Genomic DNA, 25136 nt, shown 5'->3' with positions numbered 1-25136 from the left:
ACACTTGTGCTTGGGTCAATGTTAAGCCTAGAAAATTGGGATGGTTTTCATAACAGTAGCTTGGATGGCTATTTCTGCAGAAATAGTACCTTGCTTAGTATTTAATAACACAGGTTGCAAGGACAAACAGCTTGTGTTAAATCCTGGCTTTGCCACTTTCTAGCTACATGACCTTGAGCAAGTTATTTGACCTATTTGTATCTCAGTTTTCTTATCTGTAAAATGGAGATGGTTACAGTATGTACCTCATAGGATTGCTGTGAAGGTTAAATAATATACTTAGCGCAATGCTTGGTATATAATAAGCACTCAATGAAGGTTTAACTAGTGTCATTATTATTGCTATTAGTCATTTTACATGTTATTTAAGATAAAGGATATACTAACATACTTCCTTCAAATGGCTACTAAGCTGCCATTTACATTGAAAGTACTTGGCTGCTAGGGAGCTAATGTTGGCTCTACTGAATGTTCCTCACATCCGCCCCAACTAGACATTTGTAACCTCAAGAATGATTTTAATTTCTACTTCAAGCTCCTTTGCCCTCCTCTTGTTTTCTTAAGGACTATGAAAGAATAGCTTCTTAGGGTCCCCTTCAACCTTGTGATTCAGTGATCATTTTGCTATGCTCCAAGGAAAGTTTTGGAAAACTGTCTTAGAAATACTGATATTTAGTTCAGTAGTGCCCCTCTCTTAAATGTATATGGGGCAATAGTGCTAAACTGAGATATACTTTGTAAAGCTATGTGTAAAATCACTTCAATTATATGTGATTTTTTTCTCCTTTCTGTATTATTTTAGGAAAGCAGTTTAATAATTGAGATTAGAATGTGCGCCCTGGATATAGACTGCCTAGGTTCAGATAAATCCCTGCTCTGCCATTAAGTAACTGTGTAACCTTCGAGAATTTACCTAACCTCTCTCTGAGTCAGTTTCTCCATTTGTCAAACAGAGATAATAATAGCACCTATGAATCAGCATTGTCATGAGGATTACTGAGTTAATACATGTAATGTAAAGCCTTAGAATGATGCCTGACTCACAGTAATTCCTCAATGAAGTCAGCTATGATGATTATTATTATTTCAAGTTCACATCTGATAGATGACTCACAGAAAAAGTTGAATTATGACTTATTTCTGTTCTTAACAACAAGGAAGTATAATGAATGCAGGGGCACATTTGTCCCTGAAGAAGCACTGGACAGTGGCAGGTAAAGAGAACAGTTTGTCTTTGACAGTGCTGGTGACTGCTCCCTGTACATCTGGTAGGGGGTGTCCAGAGAAGTAGAAGGTGGGCACTACACTCCAATGCCGCCTACCCATCTTCTTGCTAGAGTCTGGGAAATAGGGGGGCTACCATATTTTTATATAATATTTTAACTGAATGGGATAAAACATCCCCCTACTCCTCTTCCTACTGCCCCAAATTCCTTACAATGGAAAAGGCAGCAAATGAGCCATACAGAACTGTCTCATCTGGCCTATCTCTGACAATAGAAAAGGCTTTGTCAATGATGAAAAACAAATGATACATAAGCTTTCTTGACGTCCCCCAGAGAGTTCAAATCTACACTGTCATGGATGCTGAGTCTCTTGGACACAAACCTGTCATCAGGGCAATGTCTGGCTTATTATATTCATTGAATGGGGAACAGAGACAGGCCATCTCTGGGGTTTGGTATGGAGCTCCCTTTCATCTAACATGGTGTTTTTTGGACAATTGCTGTTCGATAAAGTTAATCCACAATGATGGCAGATTAGAAGGTCCCCTCTGGCCAGCGCCTGTCTTTCCTGCAAGAGTATTTGCTTTGCCAAGCTGGTCAAATAAGATTAATGTTAGTTTTCACATGAAGGGAGGCACCAAAAAGAGTCGAGCTGCCTTTTTAAGGAGCATTGTTCTGCCTGTCATCCCAGATGAATCCAAGAATGGACCAATTAAAGGGTACTCGCTGAATACCGTGTGTTGCTTCCTTTACTTTCCCCTATATTAAAATATCCTTAGCAACCAAATGGAGCCTGTGAAGTCCCAAAGAAGGAGAAGTGTCCCTCACTATGGTGTCTCCACTGTACTGACTATGCCTCCTCCATAATGAGAGATATTGGAAAATATGGACTCATGGACCTTATTCCCAGACCAAGACCCAGCCCATCTATGAAAATTGTCATTCTTAAGGAAGCAGTTCTCACTGGACAGAGCAGGCAAACTCTGATGAGAACAGAAAGAAAGAATGAAGATGTGTGACACATGATAGACCACTGTGCTCCAAGCTTCTCAAGGAGGCCCAGACTTGGGTTTCTATTATTTTAATATTTTCCACAAAGAGAATGTGCCTTCAATGGCAGGTAAGGTTGAGATTCCGGGAAAGGAGACTACTATTCATCATCATGGTGGACACTTCACCAAGAGCCAGTAATATATAAACCAATGTACCAAACAGAACCAATGTCTCTCAGAAACAAGCTTGAATCCTACCAAGTGATGGTACTCTCAAGATTCCCCAAGGAAACTATTATGAAGAATCCAGTAGAGTGTGATGGTTTGTTTATTCATTCATATAAGAAATATTTATTGAGGCCTGCTGTATGTGAGAAGCCCTCAGTTCAGTTCAGTTCAGTCACTCAGTCATGTCCGACTCTTTGTGACCCCATGGACTGCAGCATGCCAGGCCTCCTTGTCCATCACCAACTCCCGGAGTTTACTCAAATTCACGTCCATTGAGTTGGTGATGCTATCCAACCACCTCATTCTCTGTCGTCCCCTTCTCCTCCTGCCTTCAATCTTTCCCAGCATCAGAGTCTTTTCAAATGAGTCAGTTCTTCGTGTCAGATGGCCAAAGTATCAGAGTTTCAGTTTCAGCATCAGTCCTTCCAATGAATATTCAGGACTGATTTCCTTTAGGATGGACTGGTTGGATCTCCTTGCTGTCCAAGGGACTCTCAAGAATCTTCCCCAACACCACAGTTCAAAAGCATCAATTGTTCGATCATTGCCTTTGAGCTCAGAATCCAGTGGCAGAGGCAGCAAAGTCTGTATCACTGCACTACAATGAAGCAAGTGTCATAATAGATACACATGGAAAAGTTTTGTTTCATTCAGGGTGGAATGGAGGAGGTGTTAGGTGGGTAGTGGTGATCAGGGAAGTTTCATAGAAGGGACAACATTTGAGCTCAGTATTCAGGGATATATAGTTAAATGTCAGGTGAAAAAGATAAGGAACTAAGAACAGTCCAGGCAGAGGAAGTGGGACACCAATGACTGGAAGGTATCCAAGGTTATACAGTATGGGAACAATTGTTAAATCCTGAATTGATTTCCATCACCCCATTTCATGAAACATTTGAGGCAGCTTATGAAAAAGATTATAGTTAAAGAGAAAAATTACAAGTAAAATAAACCATCATCTGGGAAAATATAAATGAGGATAGAAGGTGAAGACCATGTAGGGAGGTTAATTAGAATTCAGATGTATAGGTCATAGAATCCCACCCAGTTTCTAAAGGGGAGCTACACTTGTGACCAGGTGGCCAAAACAAAAGGGAAACCTGATCAGTTATATAATTTGCATTTTCCCTCTAGAGAAAATATACCAACCCTCAGGAGAAGTCAAACTTTTCATGGCCCTTAACACATGTGTATCTGTGTTTGACACTATAGTTCTGAAAGGATTTTTTCATAGATATCTTCATATATAGTGGTGCACACTAAGATAGTTGAGCCATCTCCAAAGCCCAAACACTGAGATGTAACCCAGGACCAGTTGATTCTGCATTCCCTAGTCTGATGCAAAGTGTAGAAGCTAAGAATATAGTGTGTTTTTCATGAAGCTGTATTTGCTCAATTGAAAGGACTGTTTTTTATTCAGAGATTATAGATTTCCTATATTTTTGGTTTTTAAATGTTCTGTCTTTTATGAATTGCAAAATGGTACATGGTTAGTTTTTGTTATTTTTTTCCATGTCTTTTCTTGGCAAATTAAGAGGTTGGCAACCTTAAATATATAGATGTATATGCTTTTATTTTATTCATCTCTAAAATCCAGAAATCTAGGAACCAAAGATGTAGTGTGAACTGTCCTCCCTAATGCCTTCCCAAAGGTGTTCACAGCATCCCTGAATCTGCCAAATGTTCTGACAAGAACACAAAGAACAAAATAGGAAGGAATAGGGGGAAGGTGGGCTATAAAGATAGATAATAGCAAAAACGTATACTGAAGAAATAAAGCTTCATTGGTTGAAATTTGGGATCAAAGTTGATATTTATTAAGGAGAGTCTTTATGAGTTTAAATTATACCACATAACCCACCCAAGCCCAGCTTACTGCCTCGTTTGTCATTGTACATGAACCAGGCCCTGCCTCAGCTTTCCAACTAGCCTGAAGCAGGGGTTTTGATGATCTTCTGGAGAAGCAGGACAGATTTTTGGTAGAATTTGAGAGTCCCTGTGCAAAATCTTAGAAATTTCCAAGAGGCCTTGTTGTAAGTTCAAGATCTTCTCACAACTTAGCCAAGCTGTCCTTAGAAGTCTGTGTTCCCTCTTCAGGTTGTCTGCCTGTAAAATTTTTTCAAGGATCTGTGTAGAGAGGAGGCAGTCAGGACTGTAGTGAGTTAAAATTTCTCAGTACCCAGGTATAATTCTTCATTTTCCAATGAATTTTGTAGGAACTCTAAAGAGAGAGCAATAATGTACCATAAACATATACTTGAATTGGAATCATAATTTTCTATAAAATAGCTTAATTATGCATATATAATTAGATCCTATTTGGAACACTTATTTTAGACTAATCCATAGTTGCATTTCAGTGGTTTTACTGTGCATACAGACTACCTCCTTGTGATCAAGGGTCTCTGGAATAACTAAAAGATTAGAAATGCCTTTAATGGATCTAGGGGGACTTGGATGGGGAGAAGTCAACCTTTCTAAGGGCAGAGAGGGGCCTCCAGTCAGCCAGAACCAGGGTCCAGTTCTGAAAAAGCAAGCAGGGTAGTAAATACCTCAGCTCCTATATCTGCCTATCTCCAGTTCATACATTGCCACAATTCCAACTTCACCTGTAAGTCAAAGTTGAGATTTTGGATTTATTTATTTTTATTATTGGTTCCTTCAGTATTCTTCTCTTAAAATAACCCCAACTTCCTTAACCACAAAGTTGTGTTTTCTGGCCTTAATTAGCTTTGTTGCTGTAAGATAACCCCCTCCAGTCCATCTTGAGTCTCTCTGGTTATAGAGCATACAGGATGGTGCTTGGAGAAAGAATGGGCCAGACCCTGGGCTGAACCCTTCACTTGACCCCTCTAAGGATGCCACCTTGGGACAGTCACCTCTCTCTGGCCCCCAGTTTAACCCTTTAAATTGTGGGGATTAAATGAGATAATTCTGTAATAGAAACTATCCAGCATTGTGTTTGAAATACAACTCTCAAAAATGCTACTTTCTTTCCCCAAATCATTACTGTCGTGAAAGTCAGTTGAGACTTTGGATTTAGAACAAAGGCCTCTAAATCATCTAACATGGTGACAATACATATTTTGAATATCTCAACAGGAAATTTTGGCTGTGGAGATAAGTAACTCTAAGAAAGCCTTTTGGACAGGAACATTTGAATGACTCTACAGGTTGGATAGGTAGAAAACAGAGTTTATTCTGACAAGAAGTATCTTTTTCTTCCTGTGGACCCATGGATTTTGTGAAAAGCAGAGTAGACTAATGTTTGTCCAACTCTTTGTGACCCCATGGATGGTAACCTGCCAGGCTCCTCTATCCATGGAATTTTCCAGATGAGAATACTGTGGGTTGCCATTTCTTCCTCCAGGGGATCTTCATGACCCAGGGATCAAACTCACATCTCCAGCATGTCCTGCATTGGCCGGTGGAGTCCTCAGGCCGGTGGCCTGCTGAGCCACCTGGGAAGCATGGCACCTTGGCAGGGACAGATAAAACGCTAGGCTCAGGTGGATCCTTCCTTTCCATTTCCCCTAGGGCCCTCTCCACATGGTCTCTCCAACATGGTAGTCAGACTTCTTACTTTGTGACTGAAGCTCCCAAAGCTAGTATTCCCAGAGACAAGTAAACATTTTTTCTCTCTTAAGGCCTGGCCCTGAAAGCGTGCACCACATCCCTTCTGCCATATTCTGTTGGTCAGAGCAGTTCTAGAACCCATCCAGATCCTCAACGGGATGGGGCATAGACCTCACCTCTTGACAGAAGGGGAATCAAAGAATTTTGTATCCACCTTCAATCCACCATGCTTGGAAAAAAAATTATACAGAAACATTTTGTTATTCATCTACCATGTTTTTCAGCATACCTGTTTCACCTTATACCTGTAATTAAATTAATTCATGAAAACAGTTGCCATACGACACTGAGAGGTGGTGCAGTGGTTAAGAACATTAGAGTTAAACCAATCTGGATTTGAATCCTAGGTCTTGTCTCGGTTACTGGCTGTGTAACATTGGGCAAGTGACTAAACCCTCTGAGCCCCAGTTTCTTTATCTATAAAAGGAAAGGTAATAATAGTACCTAGCCCACAGGTCGTTTGGAATGAGATTATATTAGCACAGTCCCTAGCACAATGGAAGCACCCAATAAGCAGTTACAGTGATGATAATAATAACTGATGATAAAGCATTGTAACTGTTTGCATGGCTTTTCCCAAGCTAAACTATGAGGTCGATGATTTTATCTTACTCATTCCTTCAACCTCAACACATGCAGAGGGGCTGGCATCAAAATATTTAAGGACATACAAATGGATAGACATGTGAATGACTGGATGGCAGCATAGAAATGACATTTGCCTCCATTGCAGCTCCCTGGTTCAGATAGGTACAGAGAATGGAGGACAGTAATATTGCTAGACAACTACTCTAGGTTGAGTTAAGCGCAAGTTGCCAGGCAGCAGGAAAACTTAAGACTACACTGAAACATTACTTAAAAATCACGTAATGGAGATGTAATAGAGCTGCAACTCAGAGGAGCAAGCTGGCCCAACTACAAAACAGCATTTGCAGCAAGCTGGAGTTTGGAAAATACATGAATCAGAAGGGGGAATACAAACCAACATCTTATGACACTTCCACCAACGGCTATGTCAAGAATCAAGAAGGCAGTAGGAAAAAGGTTTTAAAAGAAAATATGGTAAAAGCAAAACAGAACAGGGTATTTATTGTGAAAGTACTTTGGGGGGATACCTTGACCTATTCCACAACCCTCTTATAAAATAATTTCAAATCTTCAGAAGTTTGAATTCCTAACGTAAAGTGCTAATACTATCTACATATTGGCTGTATTCCTCAAGTCAGAATAGGACCTGGAAAAGGAAGAGAACTTTTCTGGTATTCTGTTCCCAATGTATTTTAAATTATTGGACTTTGATTTTTTTTTTCAGGTTCCGCAATACTTGTGTAAGACCCATGATTTCAAACAGTTATTTTTCTATGTTGGTATTAGAAATTCAAGTCTACTTTGGTCTTCATGGTTGAAGATAAACAAAAGAAATAATCAATGTGATAGGAGCCCTTGAAATGTCGTGTGCAATGTATAACCTGCCCTCCAGCAAGCCCTGCTAGGCAGTGTAGCCTATGAAACTCTTGGCATATTGAATGCAAAGAAGAAAGGGAGTTTATCTACTCTGGTTTTAGCCATATGTCATGAATATACTTGCTTTTAAATGAATTTCATAAAATATTAATGTAATCATACTGAACAGCACAGTGGTGAGTACATCAGTCAAGAGTTATATTTATCCTGTGTATTTGTTTTTTGTTTGTCTCCATTTATTAGTAGACAGTACATGGAGACAGGCATTTCTTTCTCAGTTGAAGTGGCAGAACTTGTTTAATGAACTGATGTTTCTGTAATCTGTGGTAAGGTGGAGTTGTGAGTGACAGAACTATATGAATAACAATGAGGAGGCAGGCAGAACAATAAAAGGAAGACAAACATTTCAGTAGGAGGGAGAAATAGATGGGATTGTTTAGTTGGCACACAATCTATTCTGATCTTCTCCTACTGAAAATTAACAGTTTGTAAGTGGGGGAAATAATGTTAACAATTTTTCCAAAATCTTATACACAAGAGATCAAATGTTCCAAAGACATAATAGCATTCTTAACCACAGTGCTTTTATTCCACAGCATAGGAACACAGAGTGTCAGGAGCCCTAAGTTCTCCAAGATGGGAAAAAAGTCCTGGACTCCCTGCCCCCTTGTCTAGAGCCTGATAGATAGGAGGCTATCACAAATGTTCATGGGATATGGAAGTGAGTGCCTGAACAAATGAATTTGTTAGTGTGTGGACACATGTCTGGAATGGAAGAAAGGAAATTTACCTATCAGGACCACCATCTATCAGGCCAGAGCTTTTTATATCTCTTCTGTCCTTTCATTCCTTGAGCTAAATGTCATTATTTATCCCTACTTTTACCAAAAAGGAGGTGGAGGCACACAGATATTAAGAAATATCCCCCATGGTCATACAGCTAGCATATGGGGGAGAGTAGAGATGAAAATCACAGGGAGGAAAGAAAGGAGTATGCCTGTGTGTGAGTGCATGTGTGTGAGCACACACATACAGGTACAAGTGGATACTTGTGTGTTGGGTGAGATAACATATGAGGGTTAAAAGTAAATTTGTTTTCAGAAAAATAAAGTTTCCTCTTAGAAGAAAATGTTTTCTTCCCAAACATGTTCAGGGTCTTGGCATCTCTGCATGACAGGCACATGGGAGGATGGGGAATGTCTTAGCTCTCTTGGGCTGGCTTGCGATGGGTATTGCTGTGTGCCACCCACCTGCTATCTGCCCAGTCACAAGACTCCCTCCTTCTGGGCTTAACTGTACCCGGAGTTTAGCTTCTGTGTGAACCACAGATTCTTCCCACTGTTTAGATGCACCTCCTTCAACATCTTAGAGAGCCAACCAGAGAGGCTCAGAGCCACCTTCGGGAGACAATAAGGCACTGTCCCTTGGGCCTGAGTGGTGAGCAGGGTAAAGTTTTGGGGACTAGGACCTACCACTGCTACCGTGACTACCCCTAAATTATCAGAACTCCTTATGCAACACTTTCTTCGTTTGCAGAACACTGTGCCTTCCTTAACAGAGGGCAGGAATGAGAGGTGAGGAAATGAAGTACAATGCACTCCCTTCTCTCGAAAACGTGCATCTTGTTATAGAGACAAATTTCAAACAATGAAATCAGTACTGCCTTTAGACCCAGGCATGTGGGGCCCCTGCCATGCGCCCTCACATCAGAGGACCTCATGCTTTGGAATGACTGTCTCAGTATTTTCTAAGTCCCTTTCCAGAGCCAAGGACTGGCCAGGTAGGTGGTACCATCAGGATAGGTGCCCCAGTCCAGAGCAGGTCTTAGGTGGGTCTTGATGGTAATAAGCATCTTTCTCAAAATTTTCTAGGTTCTTCTCCAGTATCTGGGATTGACCAAGGCTTGCAGTATCATCTAAGCAAGGGGCCCCAATCTCAAATTGAACCTGTGTGGACCCCAGTCCCCATTTTTCCCCTTTGCACACTGCAATCCTTTATGCCACATGTGGATTCAACTAGATGCCCCAAGAAGCTTCTGAACTCATGCCTGTAGAGTCCTCCCAGGGTCTTGGTTCCAGGAGAGTATCCTGGCAAGTAAATCACTCCAGCTGGCTGGTATGGTATTTCTTTCATGGTATCACATGGGCTACCAGAATAGCACTGGTGCTGATTTGGGGTGAGTCAAATTGTGTATCTAGACAAACCCCATAAACATATTTGTTTGGGGGCTCCCACACACCCTAGAGGCAAACCTGAAAGAAATATTAATAAAAGATGATGCAAAATAAAATTCAGTGGCAACAGGTATAGAACAGTTTTTGACACAGAAATAAAAATGAACTAGAATTATCTGGAAAGTGTTCTTCAGGGAGCGTGGGACTTTGAGCTAGGCCTTGAACCATGGAGAATTTGGAGAGGCTTGAATGATTCCAGGCAGGCAGGGAGAACAACAGGAACAAAGGCACAGAGAATAGTTATTTATTGAGCATTTTTGTGCTAGGCATTATGCTAGGCACATTTCATTCATCATCTTGTTTATTCCTCACAGATTCCTATAAAAGTAGGTGGAATTAACCCCATTTTGCAAATGATGGAATGGAGTTACAAAAGATTCATCCTCCTAATCAAATGGTAGAACTAGAACCCAGGTCTGCCTAAACCCTAAAACTGTATGCTTTTAACACCATGCAGCATAGTGCAAAAAGACAGGAAGTGTTACAGGGACAGTGTGAAGCCTGGTCTGAATGGAGCAGAAAGTGTGTGTTGGGAACTAGTGGAAGGCAAGATCAATGGACAAGGCGCAGTCATATTGTTCAATACAAAAGGCCTTGGATGTCAAAATGAGATGTAGAGACAAATAATCACTGGCCAAACAGAAACAGCCCTAAAGAAAAATGCACAATTATAATATTTAAGGTCTGGTAATGCTAGTAATGTGTTTTCTTAAATATTTTGCCTGTCTTAGAAAGACCTTTGGTTTGAAACTTATAAGGTAACAGTCTACCCCTACTTGATCTTGCCTGGTATAATTGATTATTCTCTATTTCCTCTCCTTTTTTTAGATTTTGATCCTGCTCTTGGAATGATGACTGGAATTCCACCAATAACTCCAATGATGCCTGGCCTAGGAATAGTACCTCCTCCAATTCCACCAGATATGCCAGTAGTAAAAGAGATCATACACTGTAAAAGCTGCACACTCTTCCCTCCAAATCCAAGTAATACTCTGCTTTTTCTCCACACAAGTCAAAATGTTTTGGTGTGTCAATCCTTTAGTTATTCATTTTTGTATTAAGAGTCCTGACAAGGCAATTAGTGCCTATAAAGTGGTAGCTTCTAGGAGGGAACCTAGCTTTGTAATTGAATTCAAAATTTAACACTCTTAACACAGCTTAAAGTGAACTGGCATTCTAGTTCCTTTTTAAGACTTGAATGTTGTTGAAAGGGGGCTCAGGTTATTTGAGTGGGGAAAACACTAACAGAGAAGCCTCCCTTAGTTCTCTGCTGAGAGTATGGCAAAAGTACCATTTTGGTTAACAGCCCCAAGACTTTGTAAAGGTGAATGGAAAGAGCAGGTGCAATGGGAAGAGTAGGAATCTGGTATGACTGACCTATCTTCTCCAGAGCCCACCAACCGTGTCTGATAAGCCTTGATCATAAACCCCAGTGGTTATTCCTGCCTGTCTCTTACACCCAGTGGCCTCTCAGCAATAAAGTCAGGTGATATAGGGGCTCTCACAGTCTCTTGATGCACCAGTCTGATCTGCTTCTCTCTTGTTTCTTCATTAGAGAGTATCGTTGCCATTGATTCCTTCCCCTCTCTTTCATCTAACATTTCATCCAGGTCCTTATCACATATACAGAACCCTAAAAGTCCCGGGGTTCCCATTGGCCACAGATTCCAAGTCCAAATTCTGGACTTCAAAAGCCTTTCATTGGTCTGCTTTGCCAACTTAAAGAAAGACCCACAACATACGAGTTGTGAGTTTAAATTTTATTCAGGGCCTTGGTGAGGACTACAGCCCAGCAGACAGCAATTCAGTTTGCTCTGAGTAAAACTACTCCAAACAGGCAGGAGACAGCTCAGTTTATCTAGGATTTTTGGCTAGGAAATATATACAGTCGAGCATATATCTTCATAAATGGTTACTGCTAATCACCAAGAACAGATATCTCAAATCAATGACTTTAGTGCTTTGCTATGGATGGGAGGCTTCAAGAATGTAGGGTCATTAAAATTCTTCTTGAAATATACATTGAACTAGCCTTACGGCCTGCTTGTCCAAATCACAGAGTGCCTCATCCTGCTTTTCATCCTGAATTCCTCTCACAATACATTGTTGGTCAGCAAATGCAGTGGGTTATGAGTTAACCCTTGTAGAACTGGGTGGTGATCAACACACTTTGTCTTAGTGATCCTAATTTTCCTGTCTCCACAGTATCATGTGTCCATCTTCAACGTGTCATTTCTACTTGCCCACAATTCAGTCAAATTCAACTCTTATTTAATCTCACCTGCTTCTCCAGCCCACCTCTAAGCCTACCATCTCCCAAACACTTCCATGAGAAAGGTACTAAAATTAAAACAGTAATAACAATAATGTATCCTGCCTGAGGACCGTCTTTGGATTAAACCCTCTGGCTAATTCTGTTATTTTAAAACATAAATTATGGGAGTAGGTCTGGTCTTTACAAGGATGTATCCTGCCTGAGGACAATCTTTGGATTAAACCTTCTGGCCAACTCTGTTATCTTAAAATGTAAATTATGGGAGTGGGTCTGGTGAGGTCTTTGCAGCCTCCAGACATTCTTTGGATTCATTGGAGAGTATATAACTCCATTGCTAATACTAGCAAAGGGGGTACTCTTTTGCCCCCTTCTGATGCCTATGTCAGAAGCTTTCTCTACCTCCTTTATACTTTAATAAAACTTTATTACACACACACACAAAAAAATAAAACAGTAGTTAATCATTTATCATTCTAATACATTTTCACTAAAATATTGGGGGCTAAATCCAATGGATACTTTTTAGTCCTTACATTACTTTATTTCCCTACTATATTTAGAGCTTCTTGAAACCTTCATCCTTCTTGAAACATTAGGTTATTTGAAGCTGCTAGAATGACCACCAGGGAGATTTGTATAGATCAAGCAGGACACCCTAAGGAATTCTAATGTTTCAAGAGTTAAGAGAGAAAAGTTTCTGTACACTCCTTAGCAGCAAAAGTCCTCAAAAGACTTCATCTTTACCGTTTCCAGTCTTTCTCTTCTTCTCTCCTAAATCTTCTACACTTGGACTTTTGCCCCACCCCTCTATCACAATGTCCCTTGATTGATAACACTAATGTATTTAGCACTCATAAAATTAGACAAGCATTCTCATTCATGCCTGGAAACCAGTCATTTATAAGGACCATGACAGTGACATTTATATAATATACTTTTAAAATATTTGATAAATTAATAGATAGCAATGACACTACATTATAATATGTATTTATTTTATGTCACTAGTTGCTATAAACATTTTTCATACCTTTAAAACAAGGGACATTAAGGATTTCACAATACTAAATCCAATGGTCAAGTCTCAAGTCTTTTCCTTATTGACCTAATAGCTCTGAATGACAGTTGACTACTCCTTACTCATTGATATACTTTCTTCACTTGACTTCCAGGACCCTACACTATTTATTGGTTTTGCTCCCCACACTGGTTGTTCCTTCTCAATCTGCTTTGCTGAGAACCTTCTGTTCTCACCAACTTATTACTGGAGAGTCATGTGACTCAGTCCTTGGACCCCTTCTCTGTCTGCACTCATACTGAGAAAAGTATGCCAATGATTGTTGTTTGTTGTTGTTTTAGTCACTCACTAAGTTGTGTCCGACTCTTTTGTAACCCCATGAACTATAGCCTGCCAGGCTCCTGTGTCCATGGGACTTTCCAGGCAAGAATACTGGAATGAGTTGCCATTTCCTTCTCCAGGGGATCTCACCAACCCGGGGATCGAACAGACATCTCCTGAATTGGCAGGTGGATTTTTTACCACTGAGCCATCTGGGAAGCCCCATGCCATTGATACTCTAAATTACATTTTTAGCTCAGAGCCTCTCTGAACCCTGAACTCACATCCTACTGCTTATTTAATATTTCTACTTAGATATCAAATAGACATCTCATATTTAATATGTTCAAAACAAAACCCCTAATATTTGTCCCCAAACCTTCACTAATATCCTTCTCCATCTCAGATAATGACAACTGCATCCTTTCAATTAATCAGCCAAAACTTCAGGGTAATCCTTAACCTACTCTCTTTCCCTCACACACCATATTTAATATTAGAAAACTGTCAAGTCTACCTTAAAATATATAACTAGAATTCTATCATTTTCATGATAATTACTGCCATGACCCAGTTTATACCCACCATAATACATTTTCTGAACTATTGCAATATTCTTCTAATTGTGCTTCCTCTTTCACCTTTACCCCCTACAATGTCTTCTCAAGAGAGCAGGCAAGAGTGATCCTTTTTAAAACCTAAGTCAGATCATGTCCCTCCTCTACTCAAAACCCTTTAATGACTCCCTGTTTTACTCAAAATAAAGGCCAAAGTCTGTTTAAAGGCACAGAAGGGCCTCCCTTTCTCACACCGTCTCTTTGACTTTGTCTCTTACAACTCTCCTTTGCAACACCCATTGTTCCAGTTATATGGGCCTTCATGCAGTTCCATGAACATTCTAGGCACTCTTCCATCACAGCGCCTTCGTATTGGCTCTTTGCTCTGTCTGGAATACTCTTCCCCTAAATATTTGCCTGGCTAACTCACCTGTCTCCTTCAAGTCTTTGCTCAAATGTCTCTTCCTCAGTAACCCTGACAACCTATTTAAAAGTTCAGTCCTCCCTGCCGCATTCACAGTCCTATTTACCTCTCTATTTTTCACTTAATACTTACTACCTTTTAACAAGCAATTTATAGAATGTAAACTCCACAAAGGGACTTCCCAGGTGGTGCTAGTGGTAAAGAACCTGCCTGCCAATGCAGGAGACGTAAGAGACCCAAGTTTGATTCCTGGGTCAGGAAGATCCCCTGGAGTAGGAAACAGCAACCCACTCCAGTGTTCTTGCCTGGAGAATCCCATGGACAGAGGAGCCTGGTGGGCTACAGTCCGTGGAGTCTCAAAGAATCAGACACGACTGAACACACATGCATGCATGCAGGCAAACCCCACAAAAGGAGGAATGTTTATCAGTTTGGTTCACTAATATATCCCCAGCACTGAGAAAAGTATCTGACATATAGTACAACAAATATTTATGAGTGGTAGAGGGATGGATGGGTGAATACAGAAGGAGAAGTCAGAGGTCTAGAAGTCAAGAGAACATGAGGTAATTACACCACATGCTGACCACTTCCGAATCTATTTTTTCAGTCCATGGCTCTCTTCTGAGCTTCAGACACATATAGTCAACTGACCACTAGACTTTTCTAGGTGGATCTATACCAAATGTGCAACAACAGTATTGCAATATTAATAGTGAGCAAACTACCAGATTAAAATCGAGAGAACTGTGTTTTACCCCAGCTCTGTCACCTGAGGGAATCTTGGGCTAGTCACATGACCTCCCTGGGTCTGTTTCCTTGTCTGTAAGTGAGGCTATTGGGTTAGATTAGCCTAGATACTAGATAGCCTAGATAAAGTTTCATCCATTTCTAAAAACATGATTCTTGATATTAAAAATGGAGCTACCAGAATAATTGTTCACCTAGGCAAAAGTCCCTCAAAATGTATATTAGGAAAAACAAGAGCAAATGAGTAGAGTTTTTTGCCTTCAGTGGAGCAGGCAGTATGGCTATAATAATTAAGAACCCCAAGGCAACATAGGCCTGGTGTCATATCCCAGATCTCTGTCACTAAACAACCATGAAATCCGGGGCAAGTAGCTTAACCTCTCTGATCTAGACCCAGCAAAATCAGTTCTGGTCTAAAAATCCAATGGATCGAATTAGACTGGCGCTGACTGTGCACTCCTAGGAGTCCGTGCAAGTGTTAGTCGCTCAGTCGTGACTGACTGTTTGTGACCCCATGGACTGTAGCCCACCAGGCTCCTCTGTCCATGGAATTTTCCAGGCAAGAATACTGGAGTAGGTTGCCATGCCCTCCTCCCAGGGGATCTTCTTGACCCAGGGATCGAACCTGTGTCTCCTGCATTGCAGGCGGTTTCTTTAGCATCTGAGCCACCAGGGAAGCCTAGGAGTCAGAGATATGGCAAAAGAAAGCTCTCTGGAACACAGGTACTTTTTTTTCACAGGGTGGCTATCAGAGATTTACTGCATTCCCAATTAACAGTCCTCAGTTGGTATAAGAAGGGAAACAATACCCTCTCTCCAGAGAAATCAATTCTGTGAAGACTTTTCACTTCAGCTAATAGACCTTCTGTATGGAGAGGTTACATTTTTCATCTACTGTGAAATAACAGTGAGCGTGGAGTAAATGGTGGAATATCATCTGCTATTTGTGTGCAGGCATGTGGGAAAGCACCCAGGAGCCAGAAAAAGAGCAGTCATTTCATTTTACCATCTCAAAACCTGCTGAACTTATTTTGGCTCCTAGGGCTGGGCTCTATAAAGAAAATTAGAGAAAGTGGATAAATTAATAGATTCGCTGACCTTCTGATTACTTCCAATCAGTTGGGATTACATTAAAATATACCCGACCCCTGCTGATTGTCTAGGGGACCTTCAATCTTGGGCTGTCTGATGAAATCAACCCAAAGATTTTGCAGTATGCAAATTCTGGCAAACCAGTTGAGTGGTCTGTGATGCCCCTTTGAAAATCAGTGTGCAAGTGGTTTATTGGTGGAAGTGGTTTATTTGATGTGCTGCTCCCTGCCTCACTTCCCCAAGATCAGCAGTGACTTTGATCTGAATGCTGATTGTCCCAACACAGCTCCCCAGAGCGGCTGCTTAGTTGTAATTAGAATTACCAAAAGCTCCTCCTTTTCCATTACCAGAGATTAGAGTGCTTTTTATTCCCAGTTATCTTGAATCTTTTTACGCGGAAGTTTCTTCTCCATCCAGGAATGGTGATTGGGGTGTAACAGGAGCTTAGCACATTACCTGATTAATAGGTGGACTTTGAATTTGCTCTCTATGGAGTTACCATTGCTGTTCCCAGATCACTGTATTTCTGTGGGATTAGAAAATCAGGCCCAGACAGCAAAGTGCTTTGAGCTGCTAATTAAAGAACAAGTACTATCCATTAAGGAAGTTAGTACAGCCCATTGGCTTGCTAGTGGCAATACACCTAAATCTCAGCAAATGCTACATTTACCCAAGGAAAATAAATAAATCCCCGGCATTCTTGACACTATTCTTGGTGGCTTTTATGCCCCTTTACTTACCAGACAATCACCACAGAATAATCACAGCATCTAAACAGGGTGGTGATTTCATCACAGAAATTTTCAATCCCACAGATGTAGTCAAGGGAAAGAGCCTTTGCATTGTCGGTATTCCATGTTAACTACACCCTTTAGAGTCTCTCAATGGACTTAAAGGTAGACCTAACTAGGTTTAACTCACATTATAAAAAGGTGATTATTTGCTTCACAAGAAGATTATTTACCATTGAAATCGTTTAATAGTAAACTTCAGAAGAATTCAACAACAGGATTCCATTCTATAGCCTTAGATTTGAAAACATGACTCTAGATGTTTTCTAGACTGAGCAGAACCCTTCGGGGCCCTACAGGCTACAAAAGGCCCTCCATATCCCCTATTTCTTGTTTGCAGGAGAAGGTTTTGGTCTCCTAGGCCTTCCCTGAGTGCCAAAGAGCAGGTACAAGCAGCTATAATTAATAATTGGAGAAGTGATAGCATACAGAAAGAAAGGAAAAGCAGTTAAGCAAGATAGCTTGAACAATAATTAAGCAATAAAGCAGAGCGCTAATTCCTCCACAAGGGATCTGCATAACAATCTGACATAAATCTTTGAGTTGTTATGCAGAAGCTGACACCCCCTTCTCCCTGACCCTCCCCTCATCCCCGGTGGAAGCTGGTGACTACGTGTTCACCACATGTAGACCCCAGACTGGTTGGAACCAGAAGGTTGATGATTAAGACTCCCCAAACACCACCCTGTTTCCTCCCCACCAACCAGTCAGAAGAAAGTCATGCTCCTGGCAGCCCTCACCTCAAATGTGGCCTTTAAAAGCCCTTCCATGAAAGCCATCGGGGAGTTCAGGTCTTTTGAGCATCCCTTGCTTGGTCCCTTCAATAACTGCTGTACTTCGCTGGTGGCTCAGACAGTAAAGAATCCGCCTGCAATGGCTGAGACCAGGGTTCGATCCCTGAGTCGGGAAGATCCCCTGGAGAAGAAAATGGCAACCCACTCCAGTATTCTTGCCTGGAGAATTCCATGGACAGAAGAGCCTGATGGGCAAGAGTTCATGAGGTCGCAGAGTCAGACACGACTGAGCGACTAACGCTCTCACTTTCCTTCAGCACACCCTGGGTTTTGGTAGATTGGCTTTACCACTGGAGCGGGTGGGCGGTAGAGGAGCAGACCCAAGTTCAGTTCAGTAATGGTTTCTCTAGCACTAAGAGTGATTCCTTCCCACACCCAGCCTTATCTAAAGATCTGAATAAAGCAAGGAACTGAGAGTTTAGAAGTCCAGGTCTTAGTTCTCACTCCATTCCAGACTTGTGGTAGGGCTTTAGAAAGCCTCAGATTGGTAATTAGGAAACCTGAGTTCTATAGTAGTAAATAACAATAACCCTATAATAACTACAATTTATTGGGAACCTATCTAGTACTAGGCATTGTACCACATTGCAGTCGAGGCAGTAGATTATCGATTATCCTACAATATCCCCTGTAAGGTAGTGGACAGTATCCCTATTTTAAGATGAAAAAACAAAGTTCTCGGAAGTTATATAATTTTCCCAAGATCATACAATAGTTTGATAAATCTTAATCATAATTTAGGTTTAAATCCAGGTTTCACTGCCCCAAATTCATGTTCCTTCTCTTTCTGTCTGACGTCATGACATTGAGTAAGTCACCCAACCTCACTCACTCACTCAGCTAAGGTTTTTCCCTGTAATATTAGAAGCTTAGACCAAGTCAGTGGTTTTCAACTAGAGCTGTACATCAGAGTTGCCTGAGGAGCTGTAAAAAAAAAAATAATGCACAGGCTGCACCCCAGATTCACTAAATCAGACTCATCTGAGTGAAACCTAGGCATTGTTTGTTTGACTCCCAAGTTGATTCTAATGTGCTGCCAGAATTGAGAATCACTGACAGTGATGTCTAGAATCTTTTCCAATTACTAAAACTCAGAAGTTAAAGTCTCAAGAGATTCTGGAGATTTTCCTTTTTGACTAAAACTGTAACCTCTCCAGTGTAGATGACTAAGACATTTTGGATTCCTTCTTACTAAATTATCTTCCTTTTCCCTTTAAACTTCTCCTATGGAACAAAAAAAAGTAGTGAGTTCTTGAAATTACAGACATTTAAACTTTTAAGAGAAATTTTGTAGGTTCCCAGAATACCTCCACCCCTTTTATTGACTAAATAGAAGGGGAAAGGGCACCATGAGAATTTGATTATTCTGATCCACACTGAGAGGACAGACAGTGGTAGCAAAATGAGGAAGTTTAAGATGCTAATAACTGAGCTCTCAAATCATCTGCTTGCCAACTTGGATAAGAGTCAGGTGGGGGCCTTGGCCTAGTCCACAAGTGAGACTCATTTATTTTTGCATGTGAACTGGAATCACTCGTTGTTGAGCTCTCCAAATCTTGAGCTGGGAGAATTATTGTTAAGAGCTGAATGGGAAGAATGGATAACACAAAATAAATCCTTGCAGATACAAAACCAACACTAGAAAACTGTTGACCATCGTGCTTTGTTTTGTTGGGCTATGAACTGTAGAGTTTTGCTTGGAAAATGCTTTGATACATATAAATAGCAACACAGAGCTGACGGATACAAAAGGCTTTATGTATAAGATAAGTGAGTAGAAAGCACATTTTTAAAGCAGATGGAGAATTGTCTCATTAAGTAGATTTTTAATAACTCTCTACAGTCAAATTTATCTCACTTTATTTAATGATTTCCCAGACAAGCTTACTTTTCCTTTAAATGCTGCATGATTGGACTTCACCTCTCCAGCAAAGAATCAGAGGGAGAGTTCACTGGAATCAGAAAACAAAAAACCTAAAAAGGATGGTCTGTACGCTGGCTGACTCTGTCAAGCAAATTATTCCGATGGCTTGAAATATTTTTGTAAATGTTCACCCCTTCACTGTCAAATTCACCCCAAAACAGTTCTTTCAGTAAACGTGAACAGAGAGAATACAATGACTACAAACTGAATTAAACAAATCCTCCTCTCTAGGACCCAGGTTCTAAGAATTCCCTAAAATAAGAGTTTAAACCCAGTGGGATGTCTTTCCACTAACTGTCTTCTTTAGGAAAATGACTAAAAATTGGACTGAGTTGTCACAACAAAAGTAAAGAACAAAATCAAAGAACATTTGATGGGGCTGATGGGTCTTTATCCTATATATATATATATATATATATATATATATATATATCACAGTCACCAAATCATTGAATAAAATAAATCTCAAGTTCATTCAACCAATTTGCTATGAAACCGAGATGAGTATCTTAGAGGCCACATGCTTCTGGGACTCGAAAGCAAAAGTGTGATGGGGACAGTAGGGTTATCTCTGGGACATGTTAAGTTTCTAAGAGGTCTGTCCCAAGCAAACATTTTAATTTCAAATGCTTTTGCACTTACACTTAGATCTTCCACCTCCTGCAACCCGAGAACGACCACCAGGATGCAAAACAGTATTTGTGGGCGGCCTGCCTGAAAATGGGACAGAGCAGATCATCGTGGAGGTATTCGAGCAGTGTGGAGAGATCATTGCTATTCGGAAGAGCAAAAAAAACTTCTGTCACATTCGCTTTGCTGAGGAGTACATGGTGGATAAAGCCCTTTATCTTTCTGGTAGGTGTTTAGTCATGAGGACTGTGCCCACCAGGCATGACACAGAGGCTGGGGATCAATGTGTTTGCATCTGTGGCAGCTAAAGTGAAAAAGTGAAAGTGACAGTGGCTCAGTCGTGTCCGACTCTTTGCAACCCCATGGACTATACAGTCCATGGAATTCTCCAGGCCAGAATACTGGAGTGGTAGCCTTTTGCTTCTCCAGGGGATCTTCCCAACACAGGGATTGAACCCAGGTGATTGGGCTTAATGGCAACCTCTCACCTTCATAGATGGAAAATGTAAGTTACAACCCAATGTGTTCCTTTAAAGTTCCCATGTATCAGGATGGGGAACATATGTAAATCCATGGCTGATTCATGTCAATGTATGGCAAAAACCACTACAATATTGTAAAGTAATTAGCCTCCAACTAATAAAAATAAATGGGAAAAAAATTTTTTTAAATAAAAAAGAAAAAAAAACCACTACAATATTGTAAAGTAATTAGCCTCCAACTAATAAAAATAAATGAAAAAAAATTTTTTAATAAATAAATAAAGTTCCCATGTAGTGCCAATTGCCATGTTCAGTCACTTCAGTCAGGTCCAACTCTTTGGGACCCCATGGACTGTAGCCCACCAGGCTTCTCTGTCCATGGGATTTCTCCAGGCAAGAACACTGGAGTGGGTAACCATGCCCTCCTCCAGGGGATCGTCCCAACCTGGGGATCGAACCCCCATCTCCTGTGTCTCCTGCATTGCAGGTAGATTCTTTATCATTGAGCCACTGGGAAAGCCCCAGTTGCCGTGGGATAACTCCAAAACTCCTTACTTGTAGCATTAAAGGCCTTGATTATCTGTTCTTCCTGTCACCATTATCTCCTAATCCTTCCTTCCCATACTATGTCCTAACCACACTAAACTAATTCTAGTTCCCAGAATGGTGTTTTTTGCCTTTTCCTCTGACTAGAATTACCTTTCCCACCCCACCCACCATACATGCATCTTCATAGTCCAGAGCTCCAGCTCAATCACAACCTCTTCTGGAAAGCCTTCCCTGAGCTCTTTCCCCACTCTGCACCAGGTTGGTTTGGGCACCCCTTCCTCAGAGCTTCCCCCGCACCTGGTGCTTCCTCCTGACAGACACCTATAACACCGCATGAGAAATTTCTCTCTCCACTTCTGTCTCCTGCAACAGCGCATGAACTCCTTAGGGGAAAGACTATGTCTTCCATAACTTTGAAACCCCAGCATCTAGCACATAACCCTGGTACCAAAGTAGATGCTCAACAATAACTATGGAAGTCAGTTAGTTATCAAATATTGACTGATAGAATGCTAGGTGGCCAAGGAGATGGCAAAGACTGAGGCACACAAAATTCTTGCCATCAAGAATATTACACTCTGAAGATGGCAAAATATGACACATATGTAAACAAGACATATCAGGTACCAATAAATGCTATGAAGAAGATAAAAACAGCTAACACACCTGGGGTTGCTAGGAAAACAAGCATTCTCTGACATTTGAATTGAGATTTGAACAATATGAAGGAGATTGCCATGCAAACACCTGTGGGAAGAGCATTCCAAATTAAGGAAGAGCACATCAAAAGTCAAAGACCCTGAGATAAAAATGGACTTGGTGTGTACAAGCAGAGGAGAGAAGGTAAGCATGATTGGAGCCCACTAAATGAAGGAGAAGCAGTGACAGGAAATGAAGTCTGAGAGGTAAACACCACCTGTGTTGGGCCTTTAATCTTTACCAGCATACCTCATTTTATCACACTTTGTATTATTGTGCTTTGCAGATACTGTGTTTTTTTTTTACAAATTGAAGTTTTGTGGTAACCCTGCATTGAGCAAGTCTATCAAAGCCATTTCCCCAACAGCATTTGGTCATTTCGTGTCTCTGTGTCACATTTTTGTAATTCTTGGAAAATTTTTAAAGTTTTTCATTATTTGTTTTGGTAATCTGTAATCTTTGATATTACTATTGTCATTGTTTTGGGGTGCCACATATAAGATGTACCCGAATAAGACGGCGAACCCAACTGATAAATGTGTGTGTTCTGACTGGTTGTTCTCCAATCTCTCTCCCACTCCTTGGGCCTCCCTATTTCCTGAGACACAACAATATTGAAATTAGACCAGTTAATAACCCTACAATGGCCTCTATGTGTTCAAGTGAAAGGAAGAGTCTCTCACTTTAAATCAAAAGTTAGAAGTGATTAAGCTTAGTGAGGAAGGCATGTTGAAAACTGAGATAGGTGAAAAGCTAAACTTCTCATCCCAAACAGTTAGCCAAGTTGTGAATGAAAGGTAAAGTTCTTAAAGGAAATTGAAAGTACTACTTCAGTGAACACACAAGTGATAAGAAAGTGAAACAGATTTGTTGCTGATATGAAGAGAGTTTTGTCTGGATAGATCAGACCAGCCGTGACATTCCCTTAAGCCAATGCCTAGCCCAGAGCAAGGTCCTAATTCTCTTCAATCCTGTGGAGGCTGAGAGAAGTGAGGAAGCTGCAGAAGAAAAACTTGAAGCCAGCAGAGGTTGGTTCATAAGGTTTAAAGAAAAGAACCATCTCCATCACATAAAAGTGCACGGAGAAGCAGCAAGGGCTGATGTACAAGTTACAGCAAGTTATCCAGAAGATCGAGCGGAAATCATTAATGAAGGTGACTACAGTAAGCAACAGATTTTCAATGGAGATGAAACAGCCTTCTATTGGAAGAAGATGACATGTAGGAATTTCACAGCTAGAGAGGAGAACTCAATGCCTGTGTTCAAAGCTTCAAAGGACAGGCTGGCTCTCTTGTTATGGGCTAATGCAGCTGGCAACTTTCAAGTGAAGCAAATTCTCATTTACCATTCTAAAACTTCTAGGTCTCTTAAGAATTACGCTAATTCTACTCTTCCTGTGCTCTATAAATGGAACAACAAAGCCTAGATGATAGCACATCTGTTTAACAACATGGTTTACTGAATAGTTTAAGCCCACTACTCAGACTGACTGGTCAGGCAAAAAGAAAAGATCCCTTTCAAAGTGTTACTGCCCATTGACAATGCATCTGGTCATGCAAGAGCTCTGATGGCTGTTAATGTTTTCATGCCTGCTAACATAGCAGCCATTCTCTGTAGCCCATGGATCAGAGTCATTTCAATTTTCCAGTCTTATTATTTAAGAAATACAATGAATAAGATTATAGCTACCATAAATAGTGATTCCTCTGATGGATCTGGGAACAGTCAATTGAAAACTTTGTGGAAAGGATTTACCATTCTAGATGCCATTAAGAACATTTGTGATTCATGGGAAGAGGTCAAAATACCAACATTCCCAGGAATTGGGAAGAAGTTGATTCTAACCCTCATGGATGACTCTAAGGGGCTCAAGACTTTGGTGGAAGAAGTAACTAAAGACGTGGTGGAAACAGCAAGAGAACTAGAATTAGAACTGGAGCCTGAAGATGTGACTGAATTGCTGTAATCTTAATGATAAAACTGTAATGGGTGAGGAGTTCCTTCTTAGAGATGTGCACAGAAAGTGGTTTCATGACATGGAATTTACTCCTGGTAAAGACGTTATGGAGACTGTTGAAATGACAACAGAAGATTTAGAATATTACACAAACTTAGCTGTTTAAACCAGCGGCAGGGTTTGAGAGGATTGGCTCCAATTTTGAAAGAAGTTCTACTGTGAGCAAAATTGATCAAACAGCACTGCATGCTACTGAGAATGGATGAAGCAAACTTCATTATTGTCTTAAATTTTAAGAAATTGCCACAGCCACCTCAACCTTCAGAAACCACCACCTTGATCAGTCAGCAACCATTAACGCCAAGGCGAGACCCTCCACCAGCAAAAAAGATTACAACTCACAGAAGGCTCAGATGATGGTTGGCATTTTTTAGCAATAAAGTATTGTAATTAAGTTATTTACATTTTTAGGCATAATACTATTGCACACTTCATAGACTACAGTGCAGTGTAAACATAACTTCTATATGCACTGGGAAATCAAAAATTATGTATCACTCACTTTATTGTGATATTCACTTCATGGTAGTAGCCTGGAACTGAACCTAATCCAGAACTGATAGTGGCTTATATACCATGGTAGTTGGAGTGGAGATAGTAAGAACTACTCTGCATAAAGTCACTTGTTTCTGGTGAGGAGACTGAGGTGATTGGAACTGGAAGCTCCAATACTTTGGTCACCTGATGTGAAGAGCCAACTCATTGGAAAAGACCCTGATGCTAGGAAAGATTGAAGGCAAGAAGAGAAGCGTGCGACAGAGGATAAGATGACTGGATAGCATCACCGACTCAGTGGACATGAATCTGAGCACAAACTCTGGGAGATAGTGAAGGACAGGGTAGCCTGGTATGCTGTACTCCATGGGGGGGGCAAAGAGTTGGACTCAACTGGACAAGTGAACAACAGCTCTTAAACATTATAAAATGAAGCCCTTTGCCTTTTAGGGTGGTTTCAAGATAAAGTTCCATGGTCGATCTTTTACTTATCTTGAATTATTGTTCATTATGGGGCAGTGGACAAATAAAACTGAAG

General features: G+C 40.7%; 1 protein-coding gene across 9 annotated transcripts in view; it reads left to right on the top strand.

Annotated features, from left to right (window-relative positions):
• Positions 1-25136, top strand: part of ENOX2 (ecto-NOX disulfide-thiol exchanger 2) — a 281222-nt gene that overhangs the window by 208630 nt on the left and 47456 nt on the right. For all 9 annotated transcript variants that reach the window (XM_043895066.1, XM_043895063.1, XM_043895064.1 and 6 more), the window contains 2 exons: positions 10609-10764; positions 20375-20581. In XM_043895066.1, the coding sequence (XP_043751001.1) occupies positions 10609-10764; positions 20375-20581 (363 nt within the window). The remainder of the gene's footprint in view (positions 1-10608; positions 10765-20374; positions 20582-25136) is intronic.

Source organism: Cervus elaphus, chromosome X (assembly GCF_910594005.1).
Source record: "Cervus elaphus chromosome X, mCerEla1.1, whole genome shotgun sequence".
NCBI lineage: Eukaryota > Metazoa > Chordata > Mammalia > Artiodactyla > Cervidae > Cervus > Cervus elaphus.
Note: the sequence above shows the minus strand (reverse complement) of the source record. Positions and strands in the feature narration are given on the sequence as shown.